Source organism: Clytia hemisphaerica, unplaced genomic scaffold (assembly GCF_902728285.1).
Source record: "Clytia hemisphaerica strain Z4C2 unplaced genomic scaffold, Clytia hemisphaerica genome assembly, whole genome shotgun sequence".
Lineage (NCBI taxonomy): Eukaryota > Metazoa > Cnidaria > Hydrozoa > Leptothecata > Clytiidae > Clytia > Clytia hemisphaerica.
In genome coordinates, this window is record NW_027104389.1 from 920,471 (window position 1) to 934,092 (window position 13,622).

The 13,622-nt window shown below is 36.3% G+C and overlaps 1 protein-coding gene and 1 long non-coding RNA gene across 2 annotated transcripts; both read right to left on the reverse strand.

Moving 5' to 3' along the window:
* Positions 1-53: 53 nt before the first annotated feature.
* LOC136819580 (uncharacterized) lies at positions 54-3,092 on the reverse strand. Its single transcript, XR_010848454.1, has 3 exons — positions 3,006-3,092; positions 2,017-2,108; positions 54-85 (listed from the first exon to the last, which is right to left on the reverse strand). It is a non-coding gene; the product is annotated as an uncharacterized lncRNA (long non-coding RNA).
* A 2,967-nt stretch (positions 3,093-6,059) lies between these two features.
* LOC136819554 (uncharacterized) lies at positions 6,060-13,143 on the reverse strand. The gene is made up of 8 exons (XM_067075789.1): positions 13,060-13,143; positions 12,426-12,510; positions 11,362-11,416; positions 9,701-9,872; positions 9,303-9,405; positions 8,673-8,720; positions 8,132-8,249; positions 6,060-6,150 (listed from the first exon to the last, which is right to left on the reverse strand). The coding sequence occupies exons 1-8, from the start codon at positions 13,141-13,143 to the stop codon at positions 6,060-6,062; spliced, it is 756 nt and encodes a 251-aa protein (XP_066931890.1).
* Between the last annotated feature and the right edge of the window lie 479 nt (positions 13,144-13,622).

Below are 13,622 nucleotides of genomic sequence, written 5' to 3' on the forward strand. Positions count from 1 at the left end.
CGAACAAGTTCCAGGTGAAGGAAAAATTACTTATAATTTAAGATAAAATTGAACATACATTTCTTGGTCCATTGACTTTGACAATCTAAAATAGAAACAAAGGATATAATACCATCAATGAAAAACATTAGCCCAATCTGATTGCCTCCCCCCCCCCCCGATTTTTCGAGAGGAATCAGTGTAGATCGGACGCAAATAACTCATATAAACTTTCCAATTCGAATTCTCGATCAAGTCAGTGCGATGATATTGTCATGGTAACCAACATATAGTAACCAACATTATAGCCATCTTATTCGGCATTTAATTATATGATACTTAGTGAATGAATTTGAAAACACTTCTGTGTCTGGGCTGGCAGAGTGAAGAGCTTGCAAAGCTTAACGATCGTATCGAGGAATAATGTAGACGTATTGGTTTTGTACGGGAATGAGGAACGTTGCCCATGAGTCGATTGAGAGATGGTCTTTGTATTGAGCTACGAGGAAGCTACAAGCATCTCTCGACATTCTAAGTCGATCGACCCTTCAATGATCTCGAAGGCAGAAACATTGTATTTGAATATATTTTCAATCGCTAATTGTTATGTTTTAATTACTGAAGAAGTCAACCACGGATTTGTCGCTAACTACATCTAGTGTCAGTTTATGCTTGTGCCCTGAATTCTACAATACCCAAAAGGCTCTCCCCTTCTTCCAGCGTTGCCCCTTCTTCCAGCGTTGGGTTCCAGATTCGATCCCGAATACAAATTCATTGTTATTCAAGAGACAATCCCCGTTCTCCCCGTGACAATATTTCTGGGTCTGTCTTTGGGCAGGCAATATGAAGACCTTTTAAAGTAAAATTGCCAAAAAGCCAAAAATAACTGATTGACTTCCTGAAGTTTCAAAGATCATTCGATTATTACCCAGTGATTAGGGAGTGATCAGAAAGTATCTACTAGGGGGTGGAAGATTTCAGGGGGTTCATAACATTTTTTTTAGGGTTTATGGGGGTTCCAAAATATTATCAATGGAAAAGGGGGAGGTGCGAAATATTTTTAGACAACTCAGGAGGTCAAATTTCATGGTTACACATTTGAAGATTTGAAATTTTTTCATATTTTGTATGATTATGTTAACTCTGTAGCCGTGAATTATCATAGTGATAGCCTCGCTATTTCGGTTCCTATAGGTCTTAACATTGTGTAAAAATTGGTTCAGTGGACTCAAAAGAAGCTCGAAAAAAAAAATCTTGTAATTTGACGTTTAAAGCACTAATTTCGGTTAATAAAGGTGTAAAAAAGTTAGATTTTAATTTTTGTTGGGGTTTCAGAAATCAGGTAAAAGTTTTGGTCGGGGATAAAAAAATCGGGTAAAAGTTTTGGTCGGGTGATAAAATATCGGGGAAAAAATTCGTCGGGGGAAAATTTCGTCGGGGGAAAATTTCGTCGGGGGAAAATTTCATCACCCCTTCAAAATTTTCGTCACTTTCCTCCGACATTTTTTTCCCCGATAAAGTATATTACTTTTAAATTCAATATGATTCAGACATTGAAAGCCTCATTTCTGATGGGCAGAATCAGTCCGAAAAAGAGCTATTCTCGAAGTAAATCAGGAGTCCAAAATTAATCTAAATTCTTTGAACCTGTACGTTTGAAATCAACCCACTTGTGCCTTCTATATAATATTGTAGTCCTCCCCACATGAGTGCACAATATTTTGACATTAAGGCTTATAGGATTTACTGTAGTTAAACCCGATTTATACGTGACAAGTCGCCCTTATAAAAAAGTAAGTAACCCTCACCTTACTAATCAGTGAGTTAGAGTGTAGAGAAAAGAAATTGGCAAGGGGGTGGGTGCAGAAATTATTTAACCCTTCTTCGAAAAAACTTTCCAAATTAGGGGTGGAGTGTGAAATTTTTTTTTTCATTTTTTGAAATATCGTTCACCCCTTAGTAAATACTTTCTGACCACTCCCCTACGACTTTCCACATTCTTTTCGAAACTCTCTTTTTCGAAATAGAAATAAAAACCTTTAGTATGAGGGTCAATTCTATTGGAAGAATAGGTATGGCTGCAATTAGCAATACTGTTCCAATGTGTTTTTGATCGTAGGCTAACCCTCCTAAAAAATAGAAAAGATGAATTTAGAAGAGCAAAGATACCGAAAGAAAATGAGGAAAGATGATATTTAGTGAGAAATAAATCCTTTTCAGAAATTAAAATATGGAACTTTTTGAAATTATATCAAAAATTTGACTTTCCGAGGCTCCTGTGGCTCTATTTTGCTTCAAATTCCTACTAATTGTATAGAGATTGTATATCAATTGCCTCAAGATTTCACGAAAATTGCAAATATATGACAGCAATCAAAAGTTTCTATATCAAAAGTTATGGTCAAGTAAACTCGTACTCCGGTAGCGAACGTGTTTAAAACGCCGAAATTTCATGCACATAAATTATCGAAATATTATCTAGAACTTTAATTGAAGAACTACCGTTCAATTTAATGCAAGGCCCCCAAGCGACTTTAGTGATGACGTGATAAAAAAGGATCCTTTGAAATTTTTTTCTTTGTGATTGCGTGATGAGAGGTCAAAACATGATCGTGATTTGAAAGACTTTTGAGCCTTGATACGCGATTTGGACTTTTTCAAAGGGATGCATGATTGTCCATTTTTTTGCGTGATCGTGATTGGGCTTTTCCAGAAAAAAACCGTGCACCCCCTGTTGAGGAGGTCCAACCTTTTGTGACCTACCCCCTTGGAATTCCAGGCAATTTTAGAATCATACTCTGGAATTGCGAATTTTTACAAATTTTCAATCATTACCCCCTTGGAATTCCGCTTATTTTTGACGGATTTTCGTCTACCCTTATGGAATTCCACTGCATTTCAAACCTTACCCCCTTGGAACGGAAATGGACCTCTTCAACAGGGGGTGCACGATTTTTTTCTGGAAAAGCCCATTGAAGACTACGTGATATCGTGATCAGAGTTACCGTTGGGGTAACATAACATACCGTATTGTTTTTCTGTTGCAAGAAACAAAGGAATCATCTCTAGCATGACAATCAAAACGACGACATTTAGAAAAGCAATCAACATCATCATACCAACTGATTTCGGTTAATAAAGGGGTAAAAAATTTAGATTTTAATTTTGGTTGGGGTTTAAAAAATTGGGTAAAAGTTTTGGTCGGGGATAAAAACATCGGGTAAAAGTTTTGGTCTGGTGATAAAATATCAGGGAAAAAATTCGTCGGGGAAAAATTTCGTCACCCCCTCAAAGTTTTCGTCACTTTCCCCCGACATTTTCTTTCCCCGATAAGGGTAGTCCGTATACAAAAGCCCGGTCTGGAAGCCTTTTGTTTCTTCCATTGTTTCTTACTTGAACTTGCGTTTGAGAAATTAGTTTGTTTTGTTCGCTTTTTGATCATGTGATTAAATCTTAAACCAATACCAATAGGAATACTTGGTAACGTGATCAAAAACTGAGCACATCGATTTTTATCTTTTGATATTTACAAAAGTTAACAAAAAGTTAAAACAATAAGCTTCCAGACCAGAGTTTTTTATACGGGCTGTGATGAAACAAAAAGCTGCATAACTGTCACCAAAGTTAAAAAGTGTAACCAATGTATCAACCCTTGAAGCATCTTCCTATTTTTTTTACAAAGGGAAGCATCTTGGGGGGGGGAGGGTGCTCGAGCCCCCCCCCCCTCCTTAAAATCTCAAGATTTACAAATGTTATGAACTTGAAAGTTTGACCAGTGGTAACATGCATAATTGGAGATGATTTACGAAACTTTGGTTTGACCACCTGTCTGATTGGTATTTTAAAGACCAGAATGTAAATTCGTCTAAAATCACACATTGACCGATCAGCTCGTTCGATTTGATTTAATAAACGGGTTGCAAAATCGTATCAATGCAGTTAAAACATGTGATTACTCGAAAAAGTTCACGTGATTTTATTCCCATGTTACTTGCTTTACAACTTACAGCTGATAACTTTATTTAGTGTCAATAAATTCGAACCAATCAGCAGAAATAAGTGTCATGTAACAGGCATAAATAAAAGAGACTAGTGCTTGAAATAATTTGGTCCCATGAATATTTGGTACTTTGCAGACCGATCTGTAAAATATACGTTGACCCCCTGCCGGAACTCAGGGATTACTGGAGCTTTTGACTTGAAATCTTCACTAGTGGTAGATATTGACCATCTAAAACAATGTGCGAAATTTCATTTGTGTTTGGTTGTTGTGGTTGGTATTTTACAGACCGGTCCTTTTTGGCCCAGCGCTAGCGAGTGGGCCTTTAAAGAGAGTGTCACTATTTTTTTTTCCGTGTTTCCTTCTGTGTGTCCGTTTTGGTAGAAACGGCGCTTAATACCAGTAACACACTTTTTGCCGTCTGGAGAGGAAAAAGCTTGCGAAAGTCGGGTACTGGCTAACAAAGATATATTTTCTGATTCCGCGCTCCTTAAACAACAAACGTTTTCAAAACAAAACAGATACAAGATGGAACACTTTCTTTGCTTTAGTGGTCAAGAGACTTTCAAACCAAAGAAACTTTGTAGTGATTTTTCTTTGTAAACTTTTTCAACATTCTGTCATATGTTATAGTTTTCATAAAGCTTTCTGAGTGAAAATTCTATACCTTGAATCACTTTCACTTTTAGTTTCTTGTTTTCAATTAAAGACTTGATTCTGGAATTTGCTGATGAACACTAAAATGGAGTTCATGTGTAAATTATAACAAGATTGGAACTTTTTCAATGATACTACGTGTGAAAATGGTTATTTCTAGATCTGTCTCGTTTAACGAATTGGTGGCTTGATTTTTCAAACTCAACAGACAACACGGAATTTATATTTCAAATACCGATTAAATGGAATATGGCAATGGAGACTAAAATGCAGCTCATTTGTAAATTTGAACAAGATTGGAACTATTTCCATGATGCTACGTGTGAAAATGGTTATATATTTCTAGATCTGTCTCGTTTAACGAATTGGTGGCTTGATTTTTCAAACTCGACACAGAATTATTTCAAATACCGATTAGATGGAATATGGCAATGGAGACTAAAATGCAGCTCATGTGTAAATTTGAACAAGATTGGAACTTTTTCCATGATGCTACGTGTGAAAATGGTTATATATTTCTAGATCTGTCTCGTTCAACGAATTGGTGGCTTGATTTTTCAAACTCGACACAGAATTATTTCAAATACCGATTAAATGGAATATGGCAATGGAGACTAAACTGCAGCTCATGTGTAAATTTGAACAAGATTGGAACTTTTTCCATGATGCTACGTGTGAATATGGTTGTTTCTGGATCTGTTGTGTTTTACGAATTGGCGGATTGATTTTTCAAACTCGACACAGAATTATTATAAATACTAATTTTAAATGGAATATGGACATGGTAAATGTAGACTAAAATGCAGCTCATGTGTAAATTTGAACAAGATTAGAACTTTTTTCATGCAATGATGTTGTTTCTTATGGAAGTTGAATTTAATGATATTTTGAATTTGATTGTTTGCCTTCGGGTAGAAAGTTTCGAGCTTTCAACATTCAATTTATTTTTAATTGACTACATTATGTTTCGTTTATTTTTTCACTTCCCTGTTCTAAGAAATGAAGAAAGGGAGAATTACCCTAGTCGACTTATTTTTCATTTTGTTTTGCTTGACGCAGTAAAATTTTAAATTCCTTTGGACATATCCCTTCCCTGAAATCTTGTTAAACATTTTTTGGAATTTTCGGAAATCTCGAAATTCGCGAAAATCGCGTAAATTTCGCTTTTGCTGGGCCTTCACGCCTAACGGGCTTCTTGTTTACCTAAAATGCTCACTTTCAGCATAACCGCTCGATTGATTTTACCACGTTATATTATCAATATCTGACACTATTTCAAAATTTCAAGTCAATAGCATTTTCTAATCACCAGATACAGTAATCTAGGGCTGAATAGGTAAAAAGGGCAATTTTAGTCCGGTCTGTAAAATACTTTTCTCGAGTCTAAAAATTTCAAAGGAATTTATAAAAATAAAAATATGAATTACTTTAACAGCTTGATGTATCTAATTATCAATGATTCGTCACTTTGAGAGTCTTTTTCCTGCTGCAACAATACATCTTTCTTTTCGAGACTGAAAAGAAAATATGATGTTTTGGAAGAAGCCGCCATCCATTTAGAACGTACGCAGTGAAGGAGGAGAATGGAGTTTAGCCAGTATATTGTTTGAATGGTGTCATTACTATTGTTCACTGGGTGTACGGCAAGAGGGAGGGAATATCAAATATTTGGAAAGTCCCAACTCTTTAGGAGCAACTGTATATACAGAAAATAATATTTTTAGCCTATTTTTAGCAGGAGCTCTTCCAAAAAAATTTCGTAAAGCCCCCCCCCCCTCTTTACGAAAATTTTCTGAAAGAGCCCCTGCTATTGGAGAATATATTGGATATGTAGTGGGAGTAGTGAAAAATCTGCAGAAATTGACTTAGGGGCAAACTTGCTCTGTTTTAGGGACAATTTCGAGTGTCCGGGGTTCAACTGATGCTTGTCCAAGGGGTGAGACATGTTGTCTGGGGAGGGGGTCAAAAGTCACAATGTAAGGGGATAAAAATTTATATCCTCCAGCCTCCATATTCAAATTTTTTGGAAGCGCCCAAGAATCGAAATTATAGTTAGCGTGATTCCATTTCTCAATCTTAATGGGAAGGTTAGATCACTGATCTTTATATACTATGGACTAAGTTTCTCAATCCTGGTCATCGGAATTTTTTTGAAAGTGGTACCCTAATAGTAGTACTACTCAATAGCGGTGTAAATGCATCGAGAGCGCTAGATCTACTTTTCCTCAATACTTTTGATGATTTAGCGCCGTTAAACATTAATTATTAACAGCTGCACTTTAAAGAAAACTCCGGTCAAAGAATGATGGATATAGCTTGGTCCAGGGTATATAAAAGTCTGTGGGTTAGATATAATAGGATTTAAGACTGGCATATTCGTTGACCAAACGACGGAAATTGGACACGCAAATGAAAATTCCTTTAAACCCCCTTTCGATGCAGCGAATCCCCTAACATACTTAAATTTACACTAACAAAGTCCAATTTGATGTTTAATTAAGCAAAAAATAATGGAAAGGACCAATTGTACGTTATACAAATGATATTTTCCCGTAACAATTATCGTATAACCTTAAACCATAGTATAAGAAAGCCGCGGCTGGAATATGTACTGCATTGTCTTTTCAGTTAATTGCTGTTCTATCTCTGTCTCCGAGCTTTATAAGAACATCAAGATTGTCAGTTTATTATTGGTAGATAGTTTTTGAAATTTTTTCTTATTTTCCTTCACAAAAGGTTTTTTATTGCTAGATATTTTTGAATCTGTACAATAGAAAACTTGAACTGATTTTAGACATATTTTAGGGGTATTTTGTGGAAACGATAGTCTATCGCCAAAATTAAAATTATAAGAAATATATTCACGATCACAACTTTCCTGTCAGTTTGAATGATAAATTTTGAAGGTGCTGGCTTGAAATTTTCACAGTATTATCTTGATGTACTATTTCATTGATTTCTAAAAAGATTTCACTGAAATATTGTGAAGGCATTTCGAGGCACTTTATTAATTTTTGAGTTCTTTCAGTACAGTCATTTTGTGCTTGTTTAAATTTCTTATTGTTGATCTTTCCTTTACAATGATTTCATAGTGCAAGTGTATTAACAAGGGCATACCATTAATGTCTAAAACGCGGTGAGAAATAAGTATTAACGACAAACCAATAAAATTTACCATTAAAGATGCTACATTACTTATTTCTTGATCAACAAATAGTCATCAAATACGACAGAGATAGAACAACAGAAATTCAGATGTTATCATTCCAGCCGCGGCTTTCTTATACTATGCTTAAACACCCATATAACTATAGTATCCTGTATAATTCCACCATAGCAACTATCTAGTCTTTTAAATGTTTATAAATAAAACATTCTGAAGTGAGCTGTTTAAAAAGATTAGTACTCTAACTACTTTGCAGACCAGATAGTTGCTATGACGAAATTAGACAACGTTTGTCGACATTACGCAAAGTCACAGTTTCATGAACTTACATTTCTCTCTGTTTCGATTTTGAATAAATGATGTTCCAAATAGATATGGTTGTCATTAACATTCCAAGTGCAATGACCATATTTGGTATCAAGATTTTATAATGACCGAAAATGGAATCTGAACAAAATAGACAAAAAACAGAGAATATGAACCCAGCGTTTCAACGTTTTTCTGACATTCACAACGTCCATAAACAACGTTGTGTGCCAGCTGGGAATAACCGAAATGATATTTGAAAAGGTTGACGATCCTATCGTCTCTACGCAAGGTCACTAAAAAGGGGGAATAATTTAGGAGGTAGATCAACCCTGGGGTGGAGTAAACAGCTCCTGAGTTTTTTACAGCTTCTTCCAAACTTTACCGCTGTTTTTCTCCATCTACCACCCATTACGGCTGGAGCCTCAGATATGTATCTCTCTTAAAGACAATCCGTGTTTTGAACTTTCAGAACTGGACTTTGATATATTTAGTCAGAATTTTGATTACTCGCTCTTTTTGGAACAAGTCCAAAGTCCATCGAAATGAAAATTCAGAGATTACCTTTTGGAAAAACACTTGGATATTGTTCAGCTGGAAAGCTTGTAAATGCTAAAAGACAAAAAAAGACATATCGAAACTATGAAAGTGAAAATGTAATATACTTACTTTTGTTATAAGAACCAGTAAATTTTGGCTCAGGCTGAGCTGTTCTTAATTTTTTGAAGTTTTAAGGTTTAAATGTTTTTACGGTGCTCTTAAAAATGGGTTTAAAATCTGTTTATTTGATAGTGCAGTCGGCCTTTGAGCGAACTGTTAATGAATTTACAAGGAAAATTTCATTTTTACCAGACGAATAAATCTAAATCTAAACATAGATTTCTTTCTTTCAAATTACTCCGAACCGCCAATAATGACTAAAAATCATAATTGAAGGGCAATAGTAATTGTCTTCAGCACCAAAAATATTTTTAAAGGGTCTATTTGACCTAAATGACGTGTATGTACATTCAAAATCAGCCAATATATCAAGTCCCAGACTTAAGGCTATAATTCAAGACCACTTGATTAAAAAGATTGAAAAATTTAAAAATGTCTTTCTAATGGAACCAAAGCTATTGTCTAACTTTCAAGTTAAAAGCTTTTATCATAGTTTAAAGTCTTTGAAAGTTAAAGTTAAAACAGTATCTTTACCTCCTAAAGTTTGCCCTGTAACCATGGCAAGAGTCTTTGAAGCAGACATCCATGTGATTGCGTCACTGGCATTTGTTTCGTCACAAGTGTATGAAAGTACTCCCTAAAGTGTATACGACCAGTTCAAAGTTTTGCACTCTTAGGTTCGAAATAAAGGGGCCTCCCGCTTATTAATTGCTTGAAAATTTTCCGACCCCCACCGGACCTTATTAGGACCCCCCCCCAGCTTATTAATTTCTAAGAATATTTTTAGCCGTCAAAAAGAAGGTCCCTTATTTCGCTCGAAATATCCTGATTTTAGCCTATATTTACCTTATTTTTGGATTTTCAGCAGTAATTCCAACCCCCCGGCAATTAGGTCCCTCCCGTGAGGGACAGGGTTGAAACACAATATTCACCTTAACAGTAATGTATGCACACAGCCAGGTTCCTTGTATAGTGCGACAAACGATAGCCCATTCATAAGAATTCGTAAATGCGAAAAAGAAGGTACTGATGGTGATGCCAGTACATAAGATCATTAACGTCGCACGATGCCCAATGCTATCCGTCATATACCCAGTCACAAAGCTAAAGTTTGAAAGAAAAGCATGATAGCATGCAATTTCTTTTATAAGAACATCAATTTTTAAAGCCTTCTGATGTTCTTCACTTTTGAGTTTTAAGCCTATTTTTAAAATGCTCTCTTTTCACCTTTTTTGAGTATTTCTGAGCAATTTTCTAAGAATTGGATGTTTCAAATCTTACGAAACCTCAAAATGCTCTCATTTTATTGTTAATAACACCCCTGTGTCATAGACCCGCTGGGACCCCAGCAGATTTTTGTTTCGTCAGCGGACGCAGACCTGAATTAGCGGTCGCAGACCTGATTTAGCGACCGAAGACCTGAATTAAAAACCGAAGACTTGGTGCAGTGGTCGAATACTTTTTTAACGGCCGAAGACCTGGAGAAAATGAATTGTGGAAATTTGCTATAAATCTCTTTTATAAATTCAATCAAGATTTTTATATGATGTTTCAATGGGAAATAGTATTGAAAACAAATTAAATTAAAAGATTTTAAATTAAAAAGAATGAAAATTAATGCCAATAACTCGTCTCGAACTACCTATCTTTCGTCTTCGATACCACCCATCTTTCGTCTTCGATATCACTGCACTAACCACGCACTGGGCCATCGCCACTGATGCCTTGCCGAGTGGTTCAAGCTACTTTAACTAGTTTAACTGACCCTAACTTATCTATCAGGTATTCGACCGGTGACTTGTTAAATCAGGTTCGGCCGTTAAATCAGGTCTTCGGCCGTTAATTCAGGTCTTCGACCGCTAAATCAGGTCTGCGTTCGCTGACGGAAAAAAAGTTTGCGGGACCCCAGCCCCACTGGAAAATTGAGCAAAATTTTCTCGTCCCCGGTGGGAAAATACCCTTGAATTTCAGCCCCACTGGGAAATTGACTCTGATTGTATTCTCACTCGAAATTCCATGTTTAAAAGTTGCACTCCGAAACCATCCCCACTGAGTTTTTTTAACCTTGGATGGAGCAATAGAGCTTTTATCCCCATTATCGCTTATCCCCACAGAAAAAAAAAGTTCCACTGGGGCTATGAGACAGGGATGTTTAATATTTTAGTCATATTTGTTCTTATACATTTTTTCACGGAGAAACAGTCCTTACCTCATCACAGTACGACCAATATACATGCATGATACGAGAATACCTTACCTCATCACAGTACGACCAATATACATGCAAGATACGAGAATACCTTACCTCATCACAGTACGACCAATATACATGCAAGATACGAGAATACCTTACCTCATCACAGTACCACCAATATACATGCATGATACGAGAATACCTTACCTCATCACAGTACGACCAATATACATGCAAGATACGAGAATACCTTACCTCATCACAGTACGACCAATATACATGCAAGATACGAGAATACCTTACCTCATCACAGTACGACCAATATACATGCAAGATACGAGAATACCTTACCTCATCACAGTACGACCAATATACATGCATGATACGAGAATACCTTACCTCATCACAGTACGACCAATATACATGCAAGATACGAGAATACCAGCATAATATCCTGAAATTGAAATAAACGAAAAACATCCATATTCAATTTAAAATATTCAAAGTAAATTCTCGGAAGCAGTTCCATCCCTCTTAGTATGGTGAATCATACATCAAAATAAGCGTATTCCGATCATAGATCATCTAGCACGAAGATGTCGGGCTTTAATCCATCGCAGGCAAAAAAAATTGAGTATCGGAAAAAAGATTATTGCTATTGTTTTCGAAAACCCGCGAAGCTTCCGATTGGTCAAGCGCTGAAATTCTATTATAATGTCACGTGACTTAGGTATGATTTGCTACCTTCAAAAATGCCATTTGGGACGAGGCAGAGCAGCTTTCATCAAGAAGGAGAGCTCAAACCGTAATTAAGATAATGTCCCCACTGGAATACACATAAAATAGCTGTAGCTAGCTTTAGGAGCCCGGGGGGGGGCACTCGATTTGGAAACGACGGTATGTGCCGCGCAAAAACTGCTTTTCAAAATTGTACCCTTACAATGCAGTTCAATATCGCTGAAAAGGTACCCTTTCAGTGCATTTTCTCTTGATTTACCCAACCCTTATAGTGCACTACTAGCCGTCACCCGGCGTCGCTGTAAATCTGCGTGAAAAAAAGAAGCTTGGGAAATTTCTTGTTTCAAAGAAAAACTTAGAAAATTATTCTTGTCAGCTGTAATTATCAGACAATAGAAACTTTTCCAAACAAACGGGACGTAATAACCTTTCTTTTTAACAATTATTTTGAATTTGTTTTAAAATTCGACTCTTGCAGTGCAATCTCACAGAAACACACCCTCACAGTGCATTTTGGGATGCTGAAAACCCCACCATTAAGTGCGGTACATGACGTAGGCCAGATCGTATAGGTCCCCCCCCCCAGAGCCTTCAGACGTTCTTGACTATTTGAGTGTATAGCCTTAAAACTTTCTTAAATTGTTAATATCTTGTCCACCGAAGCCTGATGTTCTTATATAGTTTGTTCTTATGTAAAAAATCATGTAATAGACAAAATATCTTACCCACATTAACATTGCTGATACCAAACTCTTGAATTAGTTTTGGGAGATATGAAAATGATGACGTCATCACAAGTTCTGTGAAGTACTGAAATTAAATTAATCGTAAAGAGATCTACAAGATCTTTTTTTCCTTTATGAGCAATGTATCAAAAAGGTTTATTTCGATAAAATTAGATTACTTACCACTGGCACTGTGTATGTACTTATTAAGGGTTTGGTTTTTCACCGCCCTCCCAAAGTCTCTCTAAAGTAAGGGTTAACAAAACAGCAAAAAAACTAATAGCAGTATTGTCGGTTTTTTTCACAAACTCGAGTATTGGAAAAATTTTATTTTTTGAAAATCGTAGAAATTTTTGTGAAAAAGTCTCCCTAAAGAGTAAGAGTTATGTTTTTAGCAACTTAGGGTCACCTTATCAGCAAAAGTCAGTCTCTCTAAGGGTAAGGGTTCGCAGGCCGTACCATATATCCCTCAACCATAGTACCCAGTAGCATAGCCAAGACGGGCGCAAAATTTGTGTAGGAGAGCAGATTCATGAATAGATGATTACTACAGTGTTATAAAATTCTGTTCTCCTACACAAATTTTGCGCCCCTCTTGGCTACACTACTGAGCACCACCTCCAAGATTACTTACCATAACAGAAAATAGCACTGCAACTGTTGCTTTCGGTAACGGGGTAGTCTTCTTCATGTTAGAGTCTTCTTCAGTCGAGTCCATTTTGCGACACCCCCGTCTCAGTTTGAATAATTAAGCCAGCGTCAAATGTTTTGAATAGTTCGTCGAATTGTATTATTAATAATCCATTGTCAAGATTTCATTTGAAAAATAATTGCTTCATGTTATAAAAAGAGCAGTAAAATTTAGTATGTCCTCACCTGGTACTCAGTGACCCAGACGAAGGTATATTCACTTGCCCTTCCCCACAGGCAGGAGTCAAGGATTATAACCACTATACCAACCCGCTTCTAATTGTTGGATATCTTTTGATTATGTTCCATTTCATGACACCCCTGTCTCAGTGTGAAAAATTTAAACCAGCGTCGATGCAAGTTTCCAAATTTTCTTTACCCGTTAACAAGCGATTTTCCCTTTAAAAAAACATGTTTAAAACAAAAATTCATAAGGGAAAGGCTTTAGTACAAACCACTCAATCATGCCAGAAGCTCGGTTAATCACAAAGTGAGCTTTGGAAAGTT